This window comes from Lepus europaeus, chromosome 23 (assembly GCF_033115175.1).
Source record: "Lepus europaeus isolate LE1 chromosome 23, mLepTim1.pri, whole genome shotgun sequence".
Lineage (NCBI taxonomy): Eukaryota > Metazoa > Chordata > Mammalia > Lagomorpha > Leporidae > Lepus > Lepus europaeus.
This window is the reverse complement of record NC_084849.1, coordinates 7,945,599-7,965,725: the sequence shown is the minus strand read 5'-3', so window position 1 is coordinate 7,965,725 and position 20,127 is coordinate 7,945,599. Positions and strand designations below refer to the sequence as shown.

Sequence of the window (20,127 nt, the reverse complement as noted above, 5' to 3'; positions counted from 1 at the left end):
GATGCAGGCGGCCCCAGCAGTGGCATAACCATCAGGTCCAGCGCCCACCCTGCCACGCACTTTGGACGAGTCCTGGGTCCCTCCCTTGCTCCCTGGCAGCACTTGGTGAGGACTGGTACGTGTGAATCAACACCCGTGAGCGCTGTTACCTGACCATCGCCCGTCTGTCCGCCTGGATATGCCTGTTTCGTGACCACTGAGTAGTGCCTGGTAGAGCAGGTGCCATCTAAGGCGTGTCCTTAGATGCTGTCCTACCGACAGTGCCGACAACCTGGCTCTGGGTCCTCTTGGTGCACCCGTGAGTCTAGCTGTAGGATGAGCTCCCAGTGGTAGAACTGTGGGTCAAAGGGCATGGTGGATGTTTTCATTCTGACCTTGCCTAATTGCTCTTCAAGAGAACAGGGTAGGGCTGGCGCTGTGGCGCAGCGGGTAAAGCTGCCATCTGCAGTGCTGGCATCCATTTGAGTGCCACTTCATGTCCTGGCTGCTGCACTTCCCAGCTCTCTGTTGTGGCCTGGGAAAGCAGTAGAAGATGGCCCAAGTCCTTGGGCCCCTGCACCTGCATGGGAGACCTGGAAGAAGCTCCTGGCTTCAGATGGGGGTAGCACCAGCCATTATGGCCATCTAAGGAGTAAACCAGCAGATGGAAGACCTCTCTCTCTCTGCCTCTAACTCTGCCTTTCAAACAAATAAATCAATCTTAAACAAAACCAAAAAACCCAGGCACCTGGGCAGGTATGTAGCCTCGTTGGAATGCTTCGGTTCACTCCCAGTTCTAAATTTTGGCTTCCACTAATGCAGACCCTGGGAGGCAGCATGTGATGGCTCAAGTCCTTGGGTCCCTGCCACGCACGTGGGGGACCTGGAGGGAGCTCCCTGCTTTGGCGTGACTTAGCCCCAGCTATGCAGGTATTTGGGGAGTGAACCGGTAGACGAGAGCACATGCATTCTCATTCTCTGTCTCTCAAGTGAATAAATTTATTTTAAAGACTAATTTGAAAGGCAGATTTACGGAATGAGGGAGAGGGACAGAAAAAAAGAGCTTCCACCCACTGGTTCACTCCCCAAATGGCCACAACAGCCGGGGCTGAGCCAGGCTGAAGCCAAGAGTTTCATCCAGGTCTCCCACGTGGATTGCAGGGGCCCAAGGACTTGGGCCACCTTCTGCTGCTTTCCCAGGCACATTAGCAGGGAGCTCACGGATCAGAAGTGGAGCAGCCAGGGCACAAACTGGCGCCCAAATAGGATACCGGCATTGCAGGCAGCAGCTTACCCGGTGACACCACACCACCAACCTAGTAAAATTAAAAAAAAAAAAAAAAAAAAAGAACTGGGACCTTGTCTGCAGTGGGCACCGTTGCATTTCCAGCACTGGGAACAGCGCCCAGTTCGGAACCTGTCAACCGCCAGGCAGGTGCGCCGAGGCCAGCAGGCCTGGGCCTGGCTAACGCGGCCCTGTCCCTCCAGGTGTTCCACTACATGAGCATCATCATCTTGGTCTCCTTTCTGCTGGAGATTTCCTTGAAGATATTTGTCTTCCGCCTGGAGTTCTTCCACCACAAGTTCGAAATCCTGGATGCCGTGGTGGTGGTGGTTTCGTTCATCCTCGATATTGTCCTCCTGTTCCGGGAGCACGACTTTGAGGCTCTTGGCCTGTTGATTCTGCTCCGGCTCTGGCGGGTGGCCCGGATCGTCAATGGTGCGTTGGGGCAGAGGGCGGGGGCTGGGAGTGGGCACAGCTGGTGATCCCTGGGTGCCTGCGCTTACACACACCCGTGGTTTCCATCACAGCCTCCTGCTCCTTCTCGTGGGGAGTCGAGAGAGAAGCGAAGGGGTGTGATTTCACATCCCACCGCTGCCTCTGTGGTTACACCTGGAGACCAGGACGCATGCTGAATATGAACACACCATTAGGCCCGCCCTGCTTGCTTTTAGTCCGGGGTTCCCACATGAGGATCCTGCCCAACCCAGCCCTCCTTGGGTGGCCCCGTCCAGCAGGGACACAGCTAGCTGGGAGCCGCTCCCAGGTGGAAGCCCCTGCCTTTGAGAAAGGCCCAGGGCCTTGGCAGGAGCAAGGTGTGGAGAGCTCCCGCAGTGCTCCAAACTGACATTCTGACATTTGGGGAGAAGTGCACCTACTAACATGGCCTAGCTGCTGGCTCTGCAGAACACACCTGGGACACTGATGGACACCAGGTACAGATGCTCTTGCTCACACACCGGCTGGAGCTGTGCTTCTGCAGACAGAGTGACCACCAGCTGGGGTGACCTGGTCAGAGTCCCTCCAAGGTCACCCATGCACCTGCTGCAGCAGTCCCCTATGGGGCCTTTGTAAGTGAGCCTGCTGCCAAGGGGCTGGGGAGCCGGGCAGAGGCCGCTTTGGAAGTGCTCCCAGGTGCGTGGCATGTCCAGCCTAGTCTGAGTCTCCAGGCGTGGGGCGAGACGACAGTCTGCCCACAGGGTGTCCTGTGACATCAGCTGCTTTCCTGGGTGGCCTCCTGAGTCCTGTGAAGGCCCCTCTGCCCCAGCAGACCCCGTGAAGAACAAGGCCCCAACTCCATGTGCCTTGTCACAGTAGGGGCAGGTTTCGGTCAAGGTCCGATCTGGTGCTCAAGAGAACTTGGGTCTCTCAGGAGTGAAAGCCTTTGTTACTGGAGAGGCGGCTCCTGCCCTGGGCCCTCGACATCTGTGCACCCTGTTGCCCATACCCACACACTGCTGTGCACAAGTCCTGTATTAAGAAACTTTAAAAAAAAAAATAATCACAAGTATTAAATTTTTTTTTTTTATAGAACAAGGGGACATGTGTGCAGTGCTCAACGGGATCTGTCACTTTTTTTTTTTTTTTTTTTTTTTTTTTTTTTTTGACAGAGTGGATAGTGAGAGAGAGAGAGAGAAAGGTCTTCCTTTTTACCGTAGGTTCACCCTCCAATGGCCGCTGTGGCCGGCGCATCGTGCTGATCTGAAGGCAGGAGCCAGGTGCTTCTCCTGGTCTCCCATGCGGGTGCAGGGCCCAAGCACTTGGGCCATCCTCCACTGCCTTCCCGGGCCATAGCAGAGAGCTGGCCTGGAAGAGGGGCAACTGGGACAGAATCCGGTGCCCCAACCGGGACTAGAACCTGGTGTGCTGGCACCGTAAGGTGGAGGATTAGCCTGTTAAGCCATGGCGCCAGCCACAAGTATTAAAATTGATTTTATTTATTTGAAAGAGTTAGAGGTCTTCCATCCACTGGTTCGTTCCCCAGATGGCCACAATGGCTGAGGCTGGGCCAGGCTGAAGCTGGGAGCTTCCTCCGGGTCTCCCGTGTGGGTGGTAGGGGCCCAAGCACTTGGGCCATTTTCCAGGGCTTTCCCGGGTGCATTAGCAGGGAGCTGGATCAGACGAGGAGCAGCCAGGACTCGAACCAGTGTCCATATAGGACGCCGGCATCACAGGTGACAGCTTAACCCACTGCACCACAGCGCAGGCCCCAGGATTCTTGTCCCTGATTTCTTATCCGCATAACCAGATCCTGAGTAGCTCAGAAATCAAAGCACAGATCCTCCTCGCTCTGATGCTCGCCTGCACCACTCCCAGCTGCTTTGATAACACAAATCTTTTGGCCCTGAGGGGTTAAAATCAGAAGCCAGCGGCACTGAGGCCCTCAGTTGTTTTCCAGGGATAATCATCTCGGTGAAGACACGTTCAGAACGGAAACTCCTACGGCTGAAACAGATGAATATCCAGCTGGCCGCCAAGGTCCAGCACCTCGAATTCAGCTGCTCCGAGAAGGTAGGGAGGGCCGCTGGGGAGGGCGTTCGCAGCCTGCAGCCCTGTCCGATCAGAGGGGTCTCCCCGGAGGGCCGAGTCCCGTGAGGCATGGAGCCTTCCTCCCCTTGCACCCCTGGGTGACTGTTACATCCCCGTTAGGCTCACAGGGGAAAATTCTCACATTTGTCTGCTTTTGCAACAGGAACAGGAAATCGAGAGACTCAACAAGCTCTTGAGACAACACGGACTTCTGGGCGAGGTGAACTAGACCAGCACGGCTTCCCCGAGAGAGGACAAGCGCACGGTGTACGCCGGGCCAGAGCGCTGACCGCAGCGCCTGGGGCCGTCGGGAGAGGTCTGGCCTGATGCCTTTGCCTCCATCTGCCCAGCGTGGATTCAGGGTGGACATAGCCTTCGGGAATGGACACAGCCCCATGCCCACGCCGCCCTGGGTAACACTTCTGTCGACTCTCTCGCTCAGCATGAACGTTCCTGCTTGCGAGCGAACGCGGAAGTGGAACACTCACCCGTTGTATATACAATTTAATCTCATCAGATGTACAGTTTCCAGAGCGCCTGTGTACACAGAAGGACCAGCACGGCCTTGCAGGGGAGCACAGTCTTAGTTCCTAGCTGTTCTAAACAGCTGCTCTTGTCAGCTTACCCCAGGGGAGCTGCTCGCGGGCCCCGCCCCTGCAGCACGCAGCTGCACGTCCGGATTCTAGCTGCCGCCACCTCGTTCTGCCACCTGACAAGGGTTTTCTCAATTACTGTACAATTAATGTAGAAAATAAACTCTGTCCCTCCCCAGGGCCTCCTCCTGTATTCTTTCCTGGGTAGCACCCCACACCAGCTGGAGCTGGAGCTGGTGTGGGGCCGGCACACAGTGGCAATTAGACCTGCGCCTCCCCTGTAATTAGCATGCTCTTTAGGGGAAGAGCCCACGTGAAGCTTTATAATCTACTTATGTGACTTTGCATGATATTTTGCTATTTTTGTACTCATTTCAACCATATCTGTAAAGCAAAGAAAACCTGAACTAAAAACAACACATACTGTTTAAAATAGCTCCCATGAAGCAGGGGATGAGTGAAGAGGCGAGGCCGTTCCTGCTGCTGGAGCTTGAGGGCTTCCTGAGGACCTGTGACCTCTCGGGTGAGTGCCGGGAAAGCCCAACACCAGATGCCCGCAGGACGAGAGAGGGCGGCGCTGGTCTGGGACAGCCTCCAGGGCAAGGAGGGATGGATTCCGGTCCTCCTCAGGGGAAGACAGCAAGGTGGGAGTGTGTCCTTAGGCAACAGCTCACGTCAGACAAACGGGAAGAAGAAGTTAAAGGGCAGCCTGGCGTTGATGGTTGGTCGAGCCCGGAAGCCGGCCTCTGCAGGTGCAGACACGTCCACGAAGGTAACCGCAGTGGAAAGAAGAGTCGTCCTTTCACTTCCTGAGTGCACCTGCAGCAAAAAGTCAGATGCAAGTCCCGCCCCCGGCGTGCGCCCAGAACACACGGGATCTCTCGCTCACTCCCTCGCTCAACCACTGCCTGCTGGCGAGGCCGATGGACACAGAGGGCTGTTGGCTACTAAGCTGCCCGCGAGGGACCATTTTACTCGGGTTGTCCTGACATCCAATATCAAGTCTAAACAAGAATACTAATGCAAATAAAACCATGCTCAAACTAAGTAAAAGGCAAAGAATGACTGAAATTAGTCTCAGAATCCAAATTGTTAAGTGATAATCCTTTAAAACTCCCCAGCCACACTTGAGTTTGCTCGAGGCTACAGGGAGACACACCTCGGGGAACGAGGAGGAGAGGAGACGCGCGGTCACGTTCACGATTTTGGCCTGTGGGTTCAGCAAGGACCCGTATTTGGTCCACTTCACTTCTATAACCAGAGCCACAGGGAGCTGGCAAGAATCCTGCAGAACAAAATGCCACTCATCAGTGTGAATCCTGTACAACCTCAGACTTAATCTGCAGCTCACAGTTCTAATTAGAAAATGCTTCATACATTACAAGATGTCCTGAACAACAGGATGAATAGACTGGAAGCTCAGGCAAAAACAGCTTAGACAAAGCGCGCTCTGGAAGTACTCAGGGCATCAGAAACACTTCAACACCGAGAGCCTAACTTTGCATCCCCTGCTGCTTCTGCAGAGGCCCACATCACCTGGGAGCCATGGCAGTCCCAAAGCCAGCTGTGGAACCCTGGGGCCTTAACAGCTTGCTGGGCCTTCAGCTACCTGTTCTCAACCGTCTGCCCTGCAGGTACTACAAGAGGCTGGCTGGCACGAGGGGCCTGGAGAGAATGGGGGTATTCGCAGAACAGAACCTGAAGGCTCGTCGTGCGGAAACCCAAGGGCTGGCTTCTCATTTTTTTTTTCCTAATTTCTTCAATAGGCAGCACTGTGATATTTGGATACATGGGCAGTGCCCGTATGCTGTCAGACACGAACCACTCGTGTGCACTGAGCCTGCCGTGGCCAAGCTGCCTAAGCTGAGGCTCAACACTACAGAGTTGGATCTGCGGCCTCTGCCCCAGGCTCTTTGCTTGGTCAACCCCAAGGGAAAACAGACAAGTGGGCCTTCCAGACCTCCCTCCTGCCTTCAGCTGGCAACCATGGTACCTGTTGATGCTGCCTGAGGGGTAGATGGGGACTCTGTTACACTGTGCTACTTCTGAGTGTGTCTGGAATTTTTCCACGATATAGATTGTTTTAGACACACCTCAGGACATGAGTAGCTAAGTGGGCTTCCTGACTTTGGCACCTGCCAGCAAGGCACTGTCACAATTCCTGAGCTGGGAACTGCCTTTAAGAACCTTGCGCTGTGGCATAGTAGGTTAGGCCTCCACCTGCAATGCCAGCATCCATATGGATACAGGTTCAAGACCCGGCTGCTCCACTTTTGATCTAGCTCCTGGCTGATGGCCTGGGAAAGCAGTGGAAGATGGCCCAACTGCTTGGGCCCCTGCCCGCACATGGGGGACCCAGAAGAAGCTCCTGGCTTCAGATCAGCCCAGATCTGGCTATTGCGGCCATTTGGGGAGTAACCAGTGGATGGAAGACCTCTCTCTCTGTAATTCTACCTCTGAAATAAAATCTTAAAAGAAACTTGCAAGCAAATGGAGCCAGCATTAAGCTGCAGCCTGCAGTGCCAGCATCCCATATGAGCGCTGATTGCGTCCCAGCTGCTCCACTTCTGATGTTGCTCCCTGCTAATGTGCCTAGGAAAGAAGTGGAAGGTGACCCAAGGCCTTGGGCCCCTGCACTCACGTGGGAGACCCGGATGGCGTTCCAGGCTCCTGGCTTCAGCCCGCTCAGCCCTGGCTGTTGTGGCCACTTAGGGAATGAACCAGCAACCCCTGGGTGTATCAGGCCATCCGGATAGGAGGCAGTGGGTGTAAACAGAAGTGTGGAGACGCTCATGCAGCTGTTACCTACACGGCCGGAACAGAACCCACCGCAGGCCCTCGGAGCACCCTGACTACTTGCTGGCAGGTGCCAAAGCCAGGAAGCACCCTGGCCAGCACCCTGCGCTGCTGCCCCTCCTCCCAAGCTGCCATCCTCTGGAGGGCAGAAAAGAACAGGACGTCTTCCCAGCTTGCCAAGAGGCTGGCAACTGGCTGTGTTCACCGAGGCAGCGGAGCAGGACAGGAGTTAGCAGAACTGAGTGATCCCGGGTCTCTGCTGGAGACCTGCGGGGGAGAGGGCAGGACCGGAGCTCGTGAGCTGGTCCTCACCCTGTGACGCCCTTGCTATAAATGTGCTAAGCAGATAATGAGCCCGAGAAACTGACAGAGAAACGCAGGGTGATTAGGGGATAAGCTGGGGAGTGCGCCTCTGGTGATGGACAGGGCCCGGCCCACGCGCTGACGGCAAAGACAAAAGAAAAGGTGGGCAGGAGACTCGCACGTGCCCAGGAGCCTATTTGTAGGATGTCAATTTCCATTAAACCCTTTGGGAACTTTAGAATTAAAAGCTCACGCGTGGGCTGCGCTGTGGAACAGGAACAATGGCTGGGACGGTGATGTGGAGGAAGCCGCCACCTTGGAGACAGCCCTCACATTCATCTTACCGCATCACAAGATGCCCGGAGGGCTCACCTAACACCAGCAAACAGGGACAAAGTCCCGGTGCTTGCTAAGTAGCCCCTACCAAAGGGTTTCAGATTGGGGGACAGCTGCATATACTTAATGGGGATAGGAGCCGAGTCTGAACACAATTTCACATATACCTCAAACACAGCTGAAGGTAATTTTATATCATGTTCTTACTGCACCTGTTCTTTTGTTTGGTTTTTGAGACACAGAGAAAGTTCCTATTTGCTGGTTTACTCTCCAAATACCCACAATAGGTGAGGCTGGGCCAGGCCCATCAGGAGCCTAGAACTCCAGCTAGGGCTCCCCTGTGATGGCAGGGCTCAGTCACTTAGGCCATTGCCTGCTGCCTCCCAGGGTCTGGATCAGGAGGAAGCTGGCATTGGGAGCCATACACAGGACTTGAACCCAGGCGCTCCAATACGGACTGTAGGAATCCTAACCAGCATGTCACCTGCTAGGCCAAACACCTGCCCTGCACCTGCAGCCCATGACAAGGAGCGGGATTTCTCACTTGTGGCATTGCATCAGCACTCAAAGTCCAGGTTAGGAATGGCCGACCCGTACCACCAGGATGGCCAGCAGCAGCCCCATTTAGGAAAGGAACACTAGCTGCTGTGCCAGGGACCAAACGAGCTCCCCCTCCTGACAAGGGCCAGGTCCGTACTGGGACTGTCACTCCCACTGCACAGGAAAGAGGTTCCGACCTCCAAACTGCTGGCCACAGGCAACACTGCTCACAGGGCAAACTCAGTATTACAGATCCAGGCCAGTCTGCTCATAGCACCCAGGCTCCTACCCAGACACCACCTCACTCCCTGCGGGGCCCCAGCACCCGGCCCAGGAGAGGGAGAGACTGTCGGCCTGTGCCTTCAACTGCCCCCTTTACCTTCATGTTGGATGACTGGGTGACGAAGTGGACGGGCACCCAGTCCAGCACATCCTGGGCACGGGTATTTCCAAAGGGGGCCACGTAATCTGGAAAGCCCTGGCCCACCAGCAGGCTCTTCACTATTGGCGCCAAGAGCCGACATGGGAGGGCTCTGGTCAGTCTAGGGAAGAGAAAAGAGGTCAGTGAAGGGGCCGCTGTCCCCAGAAGCTGCTTCTAGGGGTCTCAACAGCAGCCATGGCCCTCAGCTGCACTCTTAGCTCTGCAAAAGGGGGCTCCTCGGCAGAAGCCAAGGGGGCTCTAACTTCATGAAATCTTAGCCAAGGCGATGAGTCCAGATGTTTCCCAAACGGGGTTCCCAAAACTACTAGAATGGTTCCACAGCCAAAAGTCGGGGAGACCCCGTCTCTCCTCGAAGCACACGGCTTCTACGGTTGTAAGTCTTCCCAGAGGAAGCAGTTGTGGTTGTAACTTTGATTTGGTATCCCCAAACATACTGGACTATAGACCCATGCCTGCTCACGTCTTGTAGAAACGGATTCCATGGAATGCTGGCCTAAAGAGATCAAAACTAAAAATGCAAATTTTGGTCTAACCAAAGTCATGATAGTATTAACCTGGGGAGCAGTGGAAAGTATGTTGTGAGAGCCAGATCTTCCACAGAGGAAATCCACCAAGGAAAAAAAATTTTTTTTTAAATCAAGAAGTGGAATTATATGAAGGTTATTTCTAGATATGGGGTTGGATTCCCAAAGAAACAGCTACATGAGCTGAAGTGGTAGTCTCTGAGGTTTGAACTGCTGGCTTTATAATGAGCCCCCCAGAGCTATATGACATTTTACAGTATGCACACAGTTGACAAGACGACAATAAAAACACACTGATCACATTTGGGGTTCCTCTCACTGGTTTCCTCATGCTGTACATGCAAATATCAAAATTCAGAAATCAGAAGGCACTCCAAAAAGTTCATGGAAAATGAAATTAAAAGTTTACTTTGGGCTGGCGCCGTGGCTCACTAGGCTAATCCTCTGCCTTGCAGCGCCGGCACACCGGGTTCTAGTCCCGGTCAGGGCACTGGATTCTGTCCCGGTTGCCCCTCTTCCAGGCCAGCTCTCTGCTGTGGCCAGGGAATGCAGTGGAGGATGGCCCAAGTGCTTGGGCCCAGCACCCCATGGGAGACCAGGAGAAGCCCCTGGCTCCTGCCATCGGATCAGCGCAGTGCGCCGGCCGCAACACGCCAACCATGGCGGCCATTGGAGGGTGAACCAACGGCAAAGGAAGACCTTTCTCTCTGTCTCTCTCTCTCATTGTCCACTCTGCCTGTCAAAAAATTAAAAAAAAAAAAAAGAAAGAAAAGGAAAAGTTTACTTTGGTGCCAAAAAAAAAAAAAGTTTGAAATCCATACATATGAGGACTCTTCAAAAAGTTCACAGGATATGCATTATGTTGAAAAAAACTACACATGAATTTCACATTTTTTGCACCAAAATAAACTTATTTTTTCATTTGATTTTTCCATAAGCCTTCTGAAGGGTCCTTGAGTAGGACTTCCAGGGCAACGTCGTGGCTGGGAGGCCAGCAGGAAGCGTGCAGGCTTGCCACGCTCACCTGCCACAGCTGCACAGTTCTGCCACCGCCCATCAGCAAGGACAGCGCGGCACGTGGCCGTTCATGGCTCAGCAGCCGAGGCAGAGGCTGCACGGTTCTCCTTGTGGTCGGCACACACACTCTTGGACAGGCAAAGTGGCTCCTTACCTCAGTTTACAGCCAGACTGCATGTCGTGACCAAACAACACCGGGGCTCGGACGCCCTCCAGGGCTAAGCAGTCTTGCTCAGTTGTGCTACGGAGAATGGTAAGTTGTCCGTACCTATTTGTGGTCTGGATGATCCCAGACATTCACCAACAGTTAAGGGAAAGCCACCTAGTGCTAGAGCAGCCCGATTCTCAGGTAAGGAGATGGCGTCACCTCTGTGACGTGAGACACGAGTGAGACCCAAAGCCAACCTCCCCGGACCCCTGGGATTCTGAGTTCTAGCCATCTTCCTTGATTCATAATCCTCAGGGGAAAAGGCTTCAGAAAATTGGCTCTTCAACATTAATTCCAAATTTTCAAAATGACTACATCTGTTCAGGAGATTCTGTTTAAGTGTGAAATTAAACCCAACTAAATGAATGTCAACTTTTCTGTCTTAAGATTTTTGTTTCCAAACACATTTTCCCCAGCCATGCTGTCACCTCCATGGCTCTGCAGCCCGCCCCACCCCCGCCAGAGCCTCCAGGAGCGTGCCCTGGCCGACACTGGTCTCTCCTTCCTGGAGGCAGGCGGACAGGGTGCCGACCTACAGAACCACAAAGGATATCCCTTCTGAGGCTGAAATCCAGCAGCTAACGGGAGCCCCACAACGTAACCAGGGTTGCCACTGAGAGGAATCGGCTTCGTGCTGTGCTGAAAAACAAGGCAGAAGTGCCCCCCAGGAATTCTCATTTTAATGAGGGAACGGCAGGGAGAAAATGAGATGCTTCTCACCACAAAATCTGGAATCTCCTACCAATAAAAGAATGCCTCCCCCTACTCAGAATTATAAATATACCTACTGGTGTGGGAGTGCACCAGGCTGTAAAAGAACAAGCTAGCGTGGAAAGGAATCGCGTTTCCAAGTGGGAAAGGCACAAGGACTACGCCCGGTTCCATTACCAACTCCACATGCCACACGCAAACCTTTTGTTCAGTACAGAGGGTGAGATGGGGTGATATTGCTAAATTGAGTTTTTCTCAGGAAGAACGTAGGACTTTTTAACTTGGCGATTGAAGCCTTGTACGAAATGATCCGGCTTACCTGAACGAAGTGAATTTCAAACTTCTGCTGCAGTGGGAGCACCGCACTGCTGACTGTCCCCAGGAGGAGCCGGAGGTCGGCTTTTGTGATTTCACCCGCGTCTGTGTACGTGAGCCTGTACTTCACCTACAACCAAAACCAGGCTGCAAATACACCTGTTCCCACGACATCTCAGCTGCTGTCCGCGGAGCAGCAAAGCCTGTCCGCCTCACCACTAGCTGCAGCTTTTCGCTGGGGAATGGGAGAGAGGTTCCCTCTGCATCTCCCCAGGCGATGGGTGCGCCGGAGCCCCTTTGTGCCCAGCTTCTGTAACGAAGTTCCAAATCACCTGGGCCATGCAGAATTAACCCAGCTCCACAGGGGACATGCGCTAAACCAAAGACAACAACAATGTCCTGATGCATTCCTGCAAGTGTACTTGTCCCTTGGAGATGAGCATAAGGGCGCACAGGAGGCCAGGAGAAGCGACACTGCAGGAGGAACCAGACCTCTTTGCAGGTGTCCCGGCATTCCGTTACCTGCAGAGGACTCTGCCGAACAGATGGGGCTTCCGAAGCCAGACTGGGCGCCTACCTCAAGGACGACGTTCGTGCAGACTGTGGCGTGCCCAGCAGTGATCAGAGACGGCGGCAGCACCTCCGGGTCTGCTAGGCGGGTGAGTGTTTTGTTTAGCGACTGGATGACAATGGACTGGATGGTGATAGGGACCTGCCGAGCAAAGATGTGGACTTGAAAGACTCTCTACAACACAGGTGAATGAGTTAAAGTAATAAAACTTGAACCAAACCTCCACAGAGACAAGCCTGCTAAAGAACAGTGTGCACACTCAGTCCACATTTGTACCAATACAGACACTTATAATTAGATATATTCAGACATACACATTCACTAAGAAAACCCTCAAGAAAGATACAACCAAAATCACCTAGCAGTGGGATTGTGGGCAACAGCAAACGGGGACAACCAAGGCCAATGCTGTTACAACACTTCTCATCAGTGGCTGTGGCCGGCGCACCGGCAAAGCAGCAGGCGACCCTCCTGACTGTACCGCTCATCCAACCCGTCCTCTGAAGTTCAAGTCTCGGGAACCACTATTCAGGAAGGAACCTAAGGTTCCCAGTTGTCTAGACAGCTTTGAACTCGCAGACCATTGTAGAGATAAGTGGTCTGTGGTGTCTGCTCCCAAAACCAAGGTGACAGCAACGTCCTCTACGTCAAAACCCCCACACGAAAACACGATGTGGCTGTCGTGACAGAAAGAAAACCCTCGCTGCCGTGCCCTCTGCCGACCGGGCTGCCCCAGCGGGTGTCAGGACCACGTAGTGCCCGCACGATTTAATCAGCCCTCGCATAAGTCAGGCCTGAACCTGTGGTGGCAATGAGACTGGCTTCCAGGAAGGCCCCTCGGCACCGCTGCTGACGGAGCCACGCCCGTGGCGCATGGAGCGCCAATCTGAAGGGTGCAGCTCAAAGCAGCTTTGGAAAGACCAATGGACTCGTGTGAACAGCACGAGCCGCAGCAGACCATCGGCTCTCACGAAAGCCGGGCTCCGGGCAGCAGGGCTGCTCTCACCCGCTCCGTGCCCCGCTCAGTCACGTCCCCCTCTCCAGCCCAGCCACAGGGAAGGCGCCACAGCGAATGCAACACTGGGGCCACAGGGCCTTCTGTTTTTCATGGATGGTTCCACGGACACCAACAACGATTTCGAGCCATCAAAACCGGATCCCGTTTCTGTGTTCCTGATCCTAACACGCCCCAGGAGGTCCCTCCCTCTTTTTCAGTTAATCCCCGCTATTCTTTACTTGCTTGTGCTTTGGTGTCACAGAGACCTAAGTCGGAAGTCCCAGTGGCCACCCTCTGTGAACGCGTGCGAAGCTGTACCGTGGGGCCTGTCACTCAACGGAGCTCGTTAGGGTCGCAGTAAAGTGCAAGGTGGCTGGGCCAGGCTGCCCGGAGCCCCCACTGGCTGGCCACCTCCCAGCTGTGCAGCGTGGGCAAGCTCATCTCTCAGACTCATCTGCCACACAGTGATCCAACAGGACCTGCCTCCTGGGACAGCTGACTGGCATCAAGGACTTCAGGAGTGTCCCACACTCAGCCGCTGCTGGCACCCATTCCCTGCCTCTCAGTGACCTCCCCCTTCCCAACTTGACTGAACCAACCTCCCACCATTCACTCAACACGAGTATCCAACACACACCCGTGCTGCTCTGAACCGAGGATACACCATGTGCAGGCGGAAAGCGGGGCTGCCCCACAGATGATTCAAGTCTACGCAGGTTGAATCATAGCAGTTGGAGGGATGTGACATTTAAACTGGGCTCCTGGAAGTCCTAGGATTCCTGAGAGGAACCAAAGAAAACACAGGGAGAGGCCAGGTTCAGGAGACTTCCAGCCCTACCCGGCTTCAACCAGCACAGCTCTGTCCGAGACTGCACTAGCGAGAGGAGCTCCACAGATGAGGGATGCAGGCCGCACAGAGCAGCCCAAGACCCAAAGTCACTGCTTCTTTCCAGACGTCTCCCTCAAGCGTGTTCATGCCCAGGACCTAACACCCACTATCGTCACCCAGAAACAGTGTGGAGCCACAGACATGAAGGGAGTGAGAAAACCTCCCCTGTGAGTCCAAGGTCAGCTGCTAAGCCACTTCCCTGTCTCGCTTTTGCTTGTTGTGTGGGAAATGCTCTTGTGATTAAGGCAGTGTATTAAAACTAACTTCCCATTAATGCATATTCTTACCTTGGTTCTTGAATTAGGCACCTAGACAAAAACAAAGCATGACAGATTTTGTTAAGTTCAACAAAAGGAAGCATTTTCATTGCTTTTTCAGACTTCAGGGTAAAGGGCATATTCATTCCATTAAAGCGTTCACAAAGAGGAAAACAGAAATTCAGAATCCAGATTTGAGATCTACAAATCTGCATTGCCTTCTCCTACATTCATTTCCTTCCGAGGGGAAGCTCCGTAGGCCAGCTCGGAGAGTGGTCTCGGCGTCGGTAGGCCCCAGGGTCATTCCTGTGTGTTCCCACACCGCAGCCACTGGCAACAGCGCCGTGAGGAAGGCACGGTGCCCTCCTGGTCACCTCCCACTGCACCTGCCCTCCCTGGAAGGCACTGCTGCTTGCCCAGGCAATTTCCTGCCCCCAGCCTGAGCCCCTTGGTGCCACACTCCCATCTCCCAATCTAGCCAGAGCTCTCTCTGAAGGCCTGACTTCCAATTCCTGTCCCCCATCTCTTCCAATCTTGTTACAAGACACCCTTTTAAGCCACTGGCAGCTTAATTGGGGGGGGGGGGGGGATGAACAGACATGTTTGCCAAGGCTTGCACAGAAAGGAACCTACACCTGGCCAACCAAGAGACGAGCCCTGGACAAGTGCGAGAAGACCAAGGCCTGGAGGGCTGATTTACAAGAGATGGCAGGGAGTAGGGAGAAAAGGTTAAATTTCATTCTAAAAACTAACACCCAGATGAATAGTGGGGCCACGGGCCACCCCACCCCCATACTCCCCTAACAAAGGCAATCAGGTGGGCAGAGGAAGCAGTCACATGTTCTACAACCACTGGAAAGGCCTCCTCCCCTGCACCCTCCATCTCCTCCTGACCAGACTGCACCCCCGGCCTCCCTCATCCACCAACTGCGGCTTTGCTCGCTGCCACCAGACGGCGGCCTCTTCTCCCTTCTCCAGAAATTCCACTTCCTGTCCTGCCTGGCTGCCTGTTTCATCTGCTCTCTCTCCTGGTGCTAATATGGTTATTTCTGTCACAGACACTAAAATATTTTTACGATTAAAGTTTTTAATTTTTTTTTAAATTAGGAGATAGACATTACTGGTTATAGTCAAAATGAATGAAAGAAGAAAATGAATGAAAGCATAATATAAGAAAACTATAAAAATAAAAGTCACCTAAAGAATTATTTCAACAATCACTAATATCAAATTTTATTGGAGAAGAAAAATTGAAACCCAGTTGTCAGTCGTATACTGAAATTATTCAATGGTTGTCACATTTTAAGAGTACGAGGGGCCAGCGCCGTGGCTCAACAGGCTAATCCTCCGCCTTGCAGTGCCAGCACACCGGGTTCTAGTCCCGGTCGGGGCGCCGGATTCTATCCCAGTTGCCCCTCCTCCAGGCCAGCTCTCTGCTGTGGCCCGGGAAGGCAGTGGAGGATGGCCCAAGTCCTTGGGCCCTGCACCCCATGGGAGACCAGGAGAAGCACCTGGCTCCTGGCTTCGGATCAGCGAGATGCGCCGGCCGCAGCGGCCATTGGAGGGTGAACCAACGGCAAAAAGGAAGACCTTTCTCTCTGTCTCTCTCTCTCACTGTCCACTCTGCCTGTCAAAAAAAAAAAAAAAGAGTACGAGGAACAGAAAACAGAGCTAAGCCGTCAGGTCACTTCAGTGCTTACCCGCAGAATCCGGGGGCTGCTGTAGTAAGTCATGCTAAGAGCTTCTGTGTCCTCACATTGCTCTAAATTTACCCTTCTGGTGCACTTAACAGCCTGGTTCACCAGAAACGCTGGCAATCATAACATTCCCAAGGGAAAAAAAGACAAAAGAAAAGAAAATTTTCAACTGTTCAATGGTAATTTAAAAAAAAAAACAACAAACTATAATCTATGGGGGCTGGTATTATGGCACTGTGGGTAAAGCCACTGCCTGCAACACTGGCATCCCATATGGGCACAGGTTTATGTCCTGGCTGCTCCACTTCCAATCCATCTCCCTGCTAATGGCCTGGGAAAGCAGTGGAAAATGGCCCAATGTGGATGCTCGGGCCCCTGCATCCACATGGGAGATCTGGACGAAGATTTTGGCTCCTTGCTTAAGCCTGGCCCAGTGCTGGCTGTTGTGGCCATCTGGGGAGTGAACCAGTGGATGAAAGACCTCTCTCTGTGTCTCTCCCACTCTGTTTAACTCTGAAAATAAGTAAGTCTTTAAAAAAACACAAACCTATAACCTAGGTAAAACTGTAAAGTAAGTTACAATACAGACAGGTGAATAGGTAATAAATACATTCAGATTCAAAAGGCACAAAAAGGTAGTGAACAATGTCTCCCTCCAGTTCATATCCCCTCCCCAGAGGCAACCAGCATGAAGTTCCTTGTGTTGTCTTTCTGGAAACATTCTATAAAAATACAAGTAAATACACATGTCTAAAAAATGGGCAACAAACCCATGAAACACACGCCCTCTGTCCCTTTCTTCCCTGAACAACGTACTTGCAGACCATTCTGTCTCAGTGCATGAAGAACTTCCTCTTCCCTCTGAAGCCGTAATATTCCATTAGAGATGTGGCATAATTACTCCATTAGCTCCCTATTAATGGAGCTAATATTGAAGTTGTCTCTATCTTTGCTCTCTACAATCTAGTATTTCCATGTGGCCTAGAGCTTCTGCAGAACCGAGTCCTGGCCGAACGGCACATCCGTCCGTAATTCTGCCGGATTTTGCTGCTCGGCCCTGCACAGAGGCTGCATCAGTTTACAGTCCCGCCAGCCATGCAGGTGGGTGCCTATTTTCCTGCAGCCTCAAATTGGTGAGCACTGCTGACCAGACAGGTGAAAGTGGTATCTAGGTTTGGTTTTAGGTTACACTGTCCCTAGTGTGTACAAAGTTAGAGGAGAAGCAGGACTGGGAGGCAGGGAGTGCAGGGCCATGTGGGCTCCAGCTGTCTGCTCTGCTCCACCCTGAGTGATTTCAAGTCAAAAACCACAAATCTCTTCATTTCCTCGCCTAAAAAACGGAGACTCTGGGGCAAGAGTTTGGCAGAGCAGCTAAGATACCACTTGGGACACCCACATCCTGTATCAGAGTGCCCGGTTCAAGTCCAGGCTCTGCTTCCGGTCCAGCTTCCTGCTAATGTGCACCCCGGGAAGCACAGGTGAAGCTCCAAGTAGGTGGGTCCCTGACACCCACAAGGGAGAGCCCGGCCTGGCCCTGGCTATTTGGGGAGCGAAAGGGTAGATGGGAGACCTCTGCCTGTCTCCCTGTCTTTCAAACAAAAATAAATAGATTCTTAAAAAGTAAAAAAGGGACATATCCACCTGACCTCAAATGATTACTGTGAAGATTACACCACAGTAATTGGTGGTGACTGATAGCCGCTAGAACCTCCCCAAAACGGGGAGTGTTAGACATCCAAGCGGACTGTTTTCAGGTGTGAGCCGACCATCTCTGCCCACGCACTGACTGTACGTGGCAGGAAAAATTCCAGCACCGGATGCAAAATCAAACCACATGACCTTCGAAGCCTCTTGCAGCCCAAAGATCCTCTGAGTCTTCTCTTACGAAGCCTGATCATTTGCCCACGACTATGTCGGCTAGAACCGGCCCGCTCCGTGTACAGGCAGCGAGGAGAACGGCCGCGCTCACCTGCGGGGTTCCCGTCGGCGCACACAGATGAGGTCAGCGGGGAAGGCAGTCTCAGGAAGGCGTCCGCAGTCTGCACAGAGGCCCCGTGCTGTGAACACAGTGACCGGCCACGGCCGTGGTGTCATTAAGGGACCTCAGCAGCACTTACAGGGCACTCACTGCACGCCAGGCAGCATCACGGACGTAAGGGACAGGATGAAGGTGGCCCGTGGTCTGTGCCCAGATGGCCTCCACCCAGCGGCCGGCGTGTGCAGGCCTCTGTGATCATAGGCTTTTTAACTAGGGAATCCCTCGAGAAGGGTCTGAGAAGCTGACGTCAGTGCCTTTACAGACAAGAATCAGGCGGCTAGGCGCAAGGTGGAGAAAAGTAATTATTTTCCATTGGCATTAATTATTTAAATAACAGAGCACATATTCAAATTTTAAGTCCTTTTTTTGCCTAAAGATTTATTTATTTATTTGAAAGGCAGAGTTAGAGAGGCAGAGGCAGAGGCAGAGAGAGGTCTTCCATCTGCTGGTTCACTCCTCAAATGGCTGCAACAGCTAGGACTGGGCCAGGCTGAAGCCAGGAGCTTCATCTGGGTCTCCCACATGGGTGCAGGGGCACAAGCAGTTGGGCCATCTTCCACTGCTTTCCCAGGAAAATTAGCAGGGAGCTGGATTGAAAAGTGGAGCAGCCAGGAGTTGAACCAGCGCCCATATGGGATGATGGCACTGCAGGCAGTGGCTTTACCCACCACATCACAGCGCGCCGGCCCCTAAAAATCCATGTTTTATGAGAATACCTACTTTACCAAAACCAAATCCTATAATCTTCTTCCTTAATATTCAAACACAAATCCTAGACATTGGGCAGACAGCTAATTTTCCTGAATTTGAAACTTTACTCAAATGCCTTGTGCCAGCAAGGGCAGGAGAGAATAAGTCCTCTCACGCAGCGGAACCACACGTGGTAACTACCACAGGCTTTCTGGATGCCAGTCTGGTATCAGTGCTTAAAATTTCCTCTCATTTTGACCAAGCCAACCCACGTACAGGAAAGTAGCCTAAAGATTTAATGAGACAAATATATAAAGATATGTGTACGAGGGTACTTCAAAAAGTAGTTCATGGAGTCCAGCGCTGTGGTTTTAGCGAGCTAAGCCTCCAGCTGCGGTGCTGGCATCCTGGCATCCGATACAGTTGCCAATTCCAGTCCCGGCTGCTCCAATTCCAATCCAGCTCTCTGCTATGGCCTGGGAAAGCAGCAGCAGATGGCCCAAGTGCTTGGGCCCCTGGACCAGCACAGAAGACCCAGAAGAAGCTCTTGGTTCCTGGCTTTGGATCAACCTAGCTCCTGCTGTTGCTGCCATCTGGGGAATGGACTAGTGGATGGAAGACCTTTCTGTCTCTCCTTCTCTCTGTAACTCTCTCTCTCAAATAAATAAAATCTTAAAAAAAAAAAAAAGTAGTTTATGGGGACCAGCATTGTGGCATAGTGGGTAAAGCCATCACATCACCCGTGACACCAGCATCCCATATGGGCAAGTTTGTGTCGAGGCTATTCCACTCCCAATCCAACTCCCTGCTGATGGCCTGGGAAGGCAGTGGAAGACGGCCCAAGTGTTTGGGCTCTGCTACCCACGCAAGAGACCCAGATGAAGCTCCTGACTCCTGACTTCAGCATAGTCCAGCCCTGGCTGTTGAGGCCATCTGGGCAATGAACCAGTGCATAGAAGATCTCTGTGTCATCCTCTGTCAAGTAAATAAATAAATCTTAAAAAAAAGAGAGAGGAGAGGAGAGGAGGGAAGGGGAGGGGAGGGGAGGGGAGAAAAAAGAAAGAAGGAAAGAGAGGGAAGGAGGGAGGGAGGGAGGGAGGAAGGAAAAAGTAGTTTACGGAAAACTGAGAAGATAAGTTTATTTTGATGCAAAAAAATTTTTTAATCCACGTAAGGATCTTTTAAAAGTTCATGAAAAATGGATACTATGAAAAAACCACACATGGACTTCAAAATTTTCAAGTTTCCTGAACTATTCTCATATAGCCAAGAATATTCCTTGTGGATTATTTATAATAGCAAAAGCTGCGAGTGAATCTCTGAAGAGTGGCACGGCACACACACACAGAAGGAACATTCGTAAACACAGCTCTGACACCGGCCCACAAGGTGCTTTCAGAGTCCACGCTTTTC

At 52.6% G+C, this 20,127-nt stretch overlaps 2 protein-coding genes across 14 annotated transcripts in view; one reads left to right on the top strand and one right to left on the bottom strand.

Moving 5' to 3' along the window:
- The window catches only part of HVCN1 (hydrogen voltage gated channel 1), a 37,356-nt gene extending 33,313 nt beyond the window's left edge, over positions 1 to 4,043 (top strand). For all 10 annotated transcript variants that reach the window (XM_062181898.1, XM_062181895.1, XM_062181893.1 and 7 more), the window contains 3 exons: positions 1,468 to 1,699; positions 3,660 to 3,772; positions 3,954 to 4,043. In XM_062181898.1, the coding sequence (XP_062037882.1) occupies positions 1,468 to 1,699; positions 3,660 to 3,772; positions 3,954 to 4,019 (411 nt within the window). In that variant the 3' untranslated portion in view covers positions 4,020 to 4,043. The remainder of the gene's footprint in view (positions 1 to 1,467; positions 1,700 to 3,659; positions 3,773 to 3,953) is intronic.
- A 914-nt stretch (positions 4,044 to 4,957) lies between these two features.
- The window catches only part of TCTN1 (tectonic family member 1), a 32,547-nt gene continuing 17,377 nt past the window's right edge, over positions 4,958 to 20,127 (bottom strand). For 2 of the 4 annotated variants that reach the window (XM_062181891.1, XM_062181888.1), the window contains 10 exons: positions 17,956 to 18,043; positions 15,990 to 16,099; positions 14,320 to 14,340; positions 12,153 to 12,287; positions 11,580 to 11,705; positions 11,103 to 11,188; positions 10,496 to 10,636; positions 8,738 to 8,900; positions 5,543 to 5,668; positions 4,958 to 5,202 (listed from right to left, as the gene is read on the bottom strand). In XM_062181891.1, the coding sequence (XP_062037875.1) occupies positions 5,059 to 5,202; positions 5,543 to 5,668; positions 8,738 to 8,900; positions 10,496 to 10,636; positions 11,103 to 11,188; positions 11,580 to 11,705; positions 12,153 to 12,287; positions 14,320 to 14,340; positions 15,990 to 16,099; positions 17,956 to 18,043 (1,140 nt within the window). In that variant the 3' untranslated portion in view covers positions 4,958 to 5,058. The remainder of the gene's footprint in view (positions 5,203 to 5,542; positions 5,669 to 8,737; positions 8,901 to 10,495; positions 10,637 to 11,102; positions 11,189 to 11,579; positions 11,706 to 12,152; positions 12,288 to 14,319; positions 14,341 to 15,989; positions 16,100 to 17,955; positions 18,044 to 20,127) is intronic. The other 2 variants (XM_062181889.1, XM_062181890.1) reach the window with 2 other exon arrangements.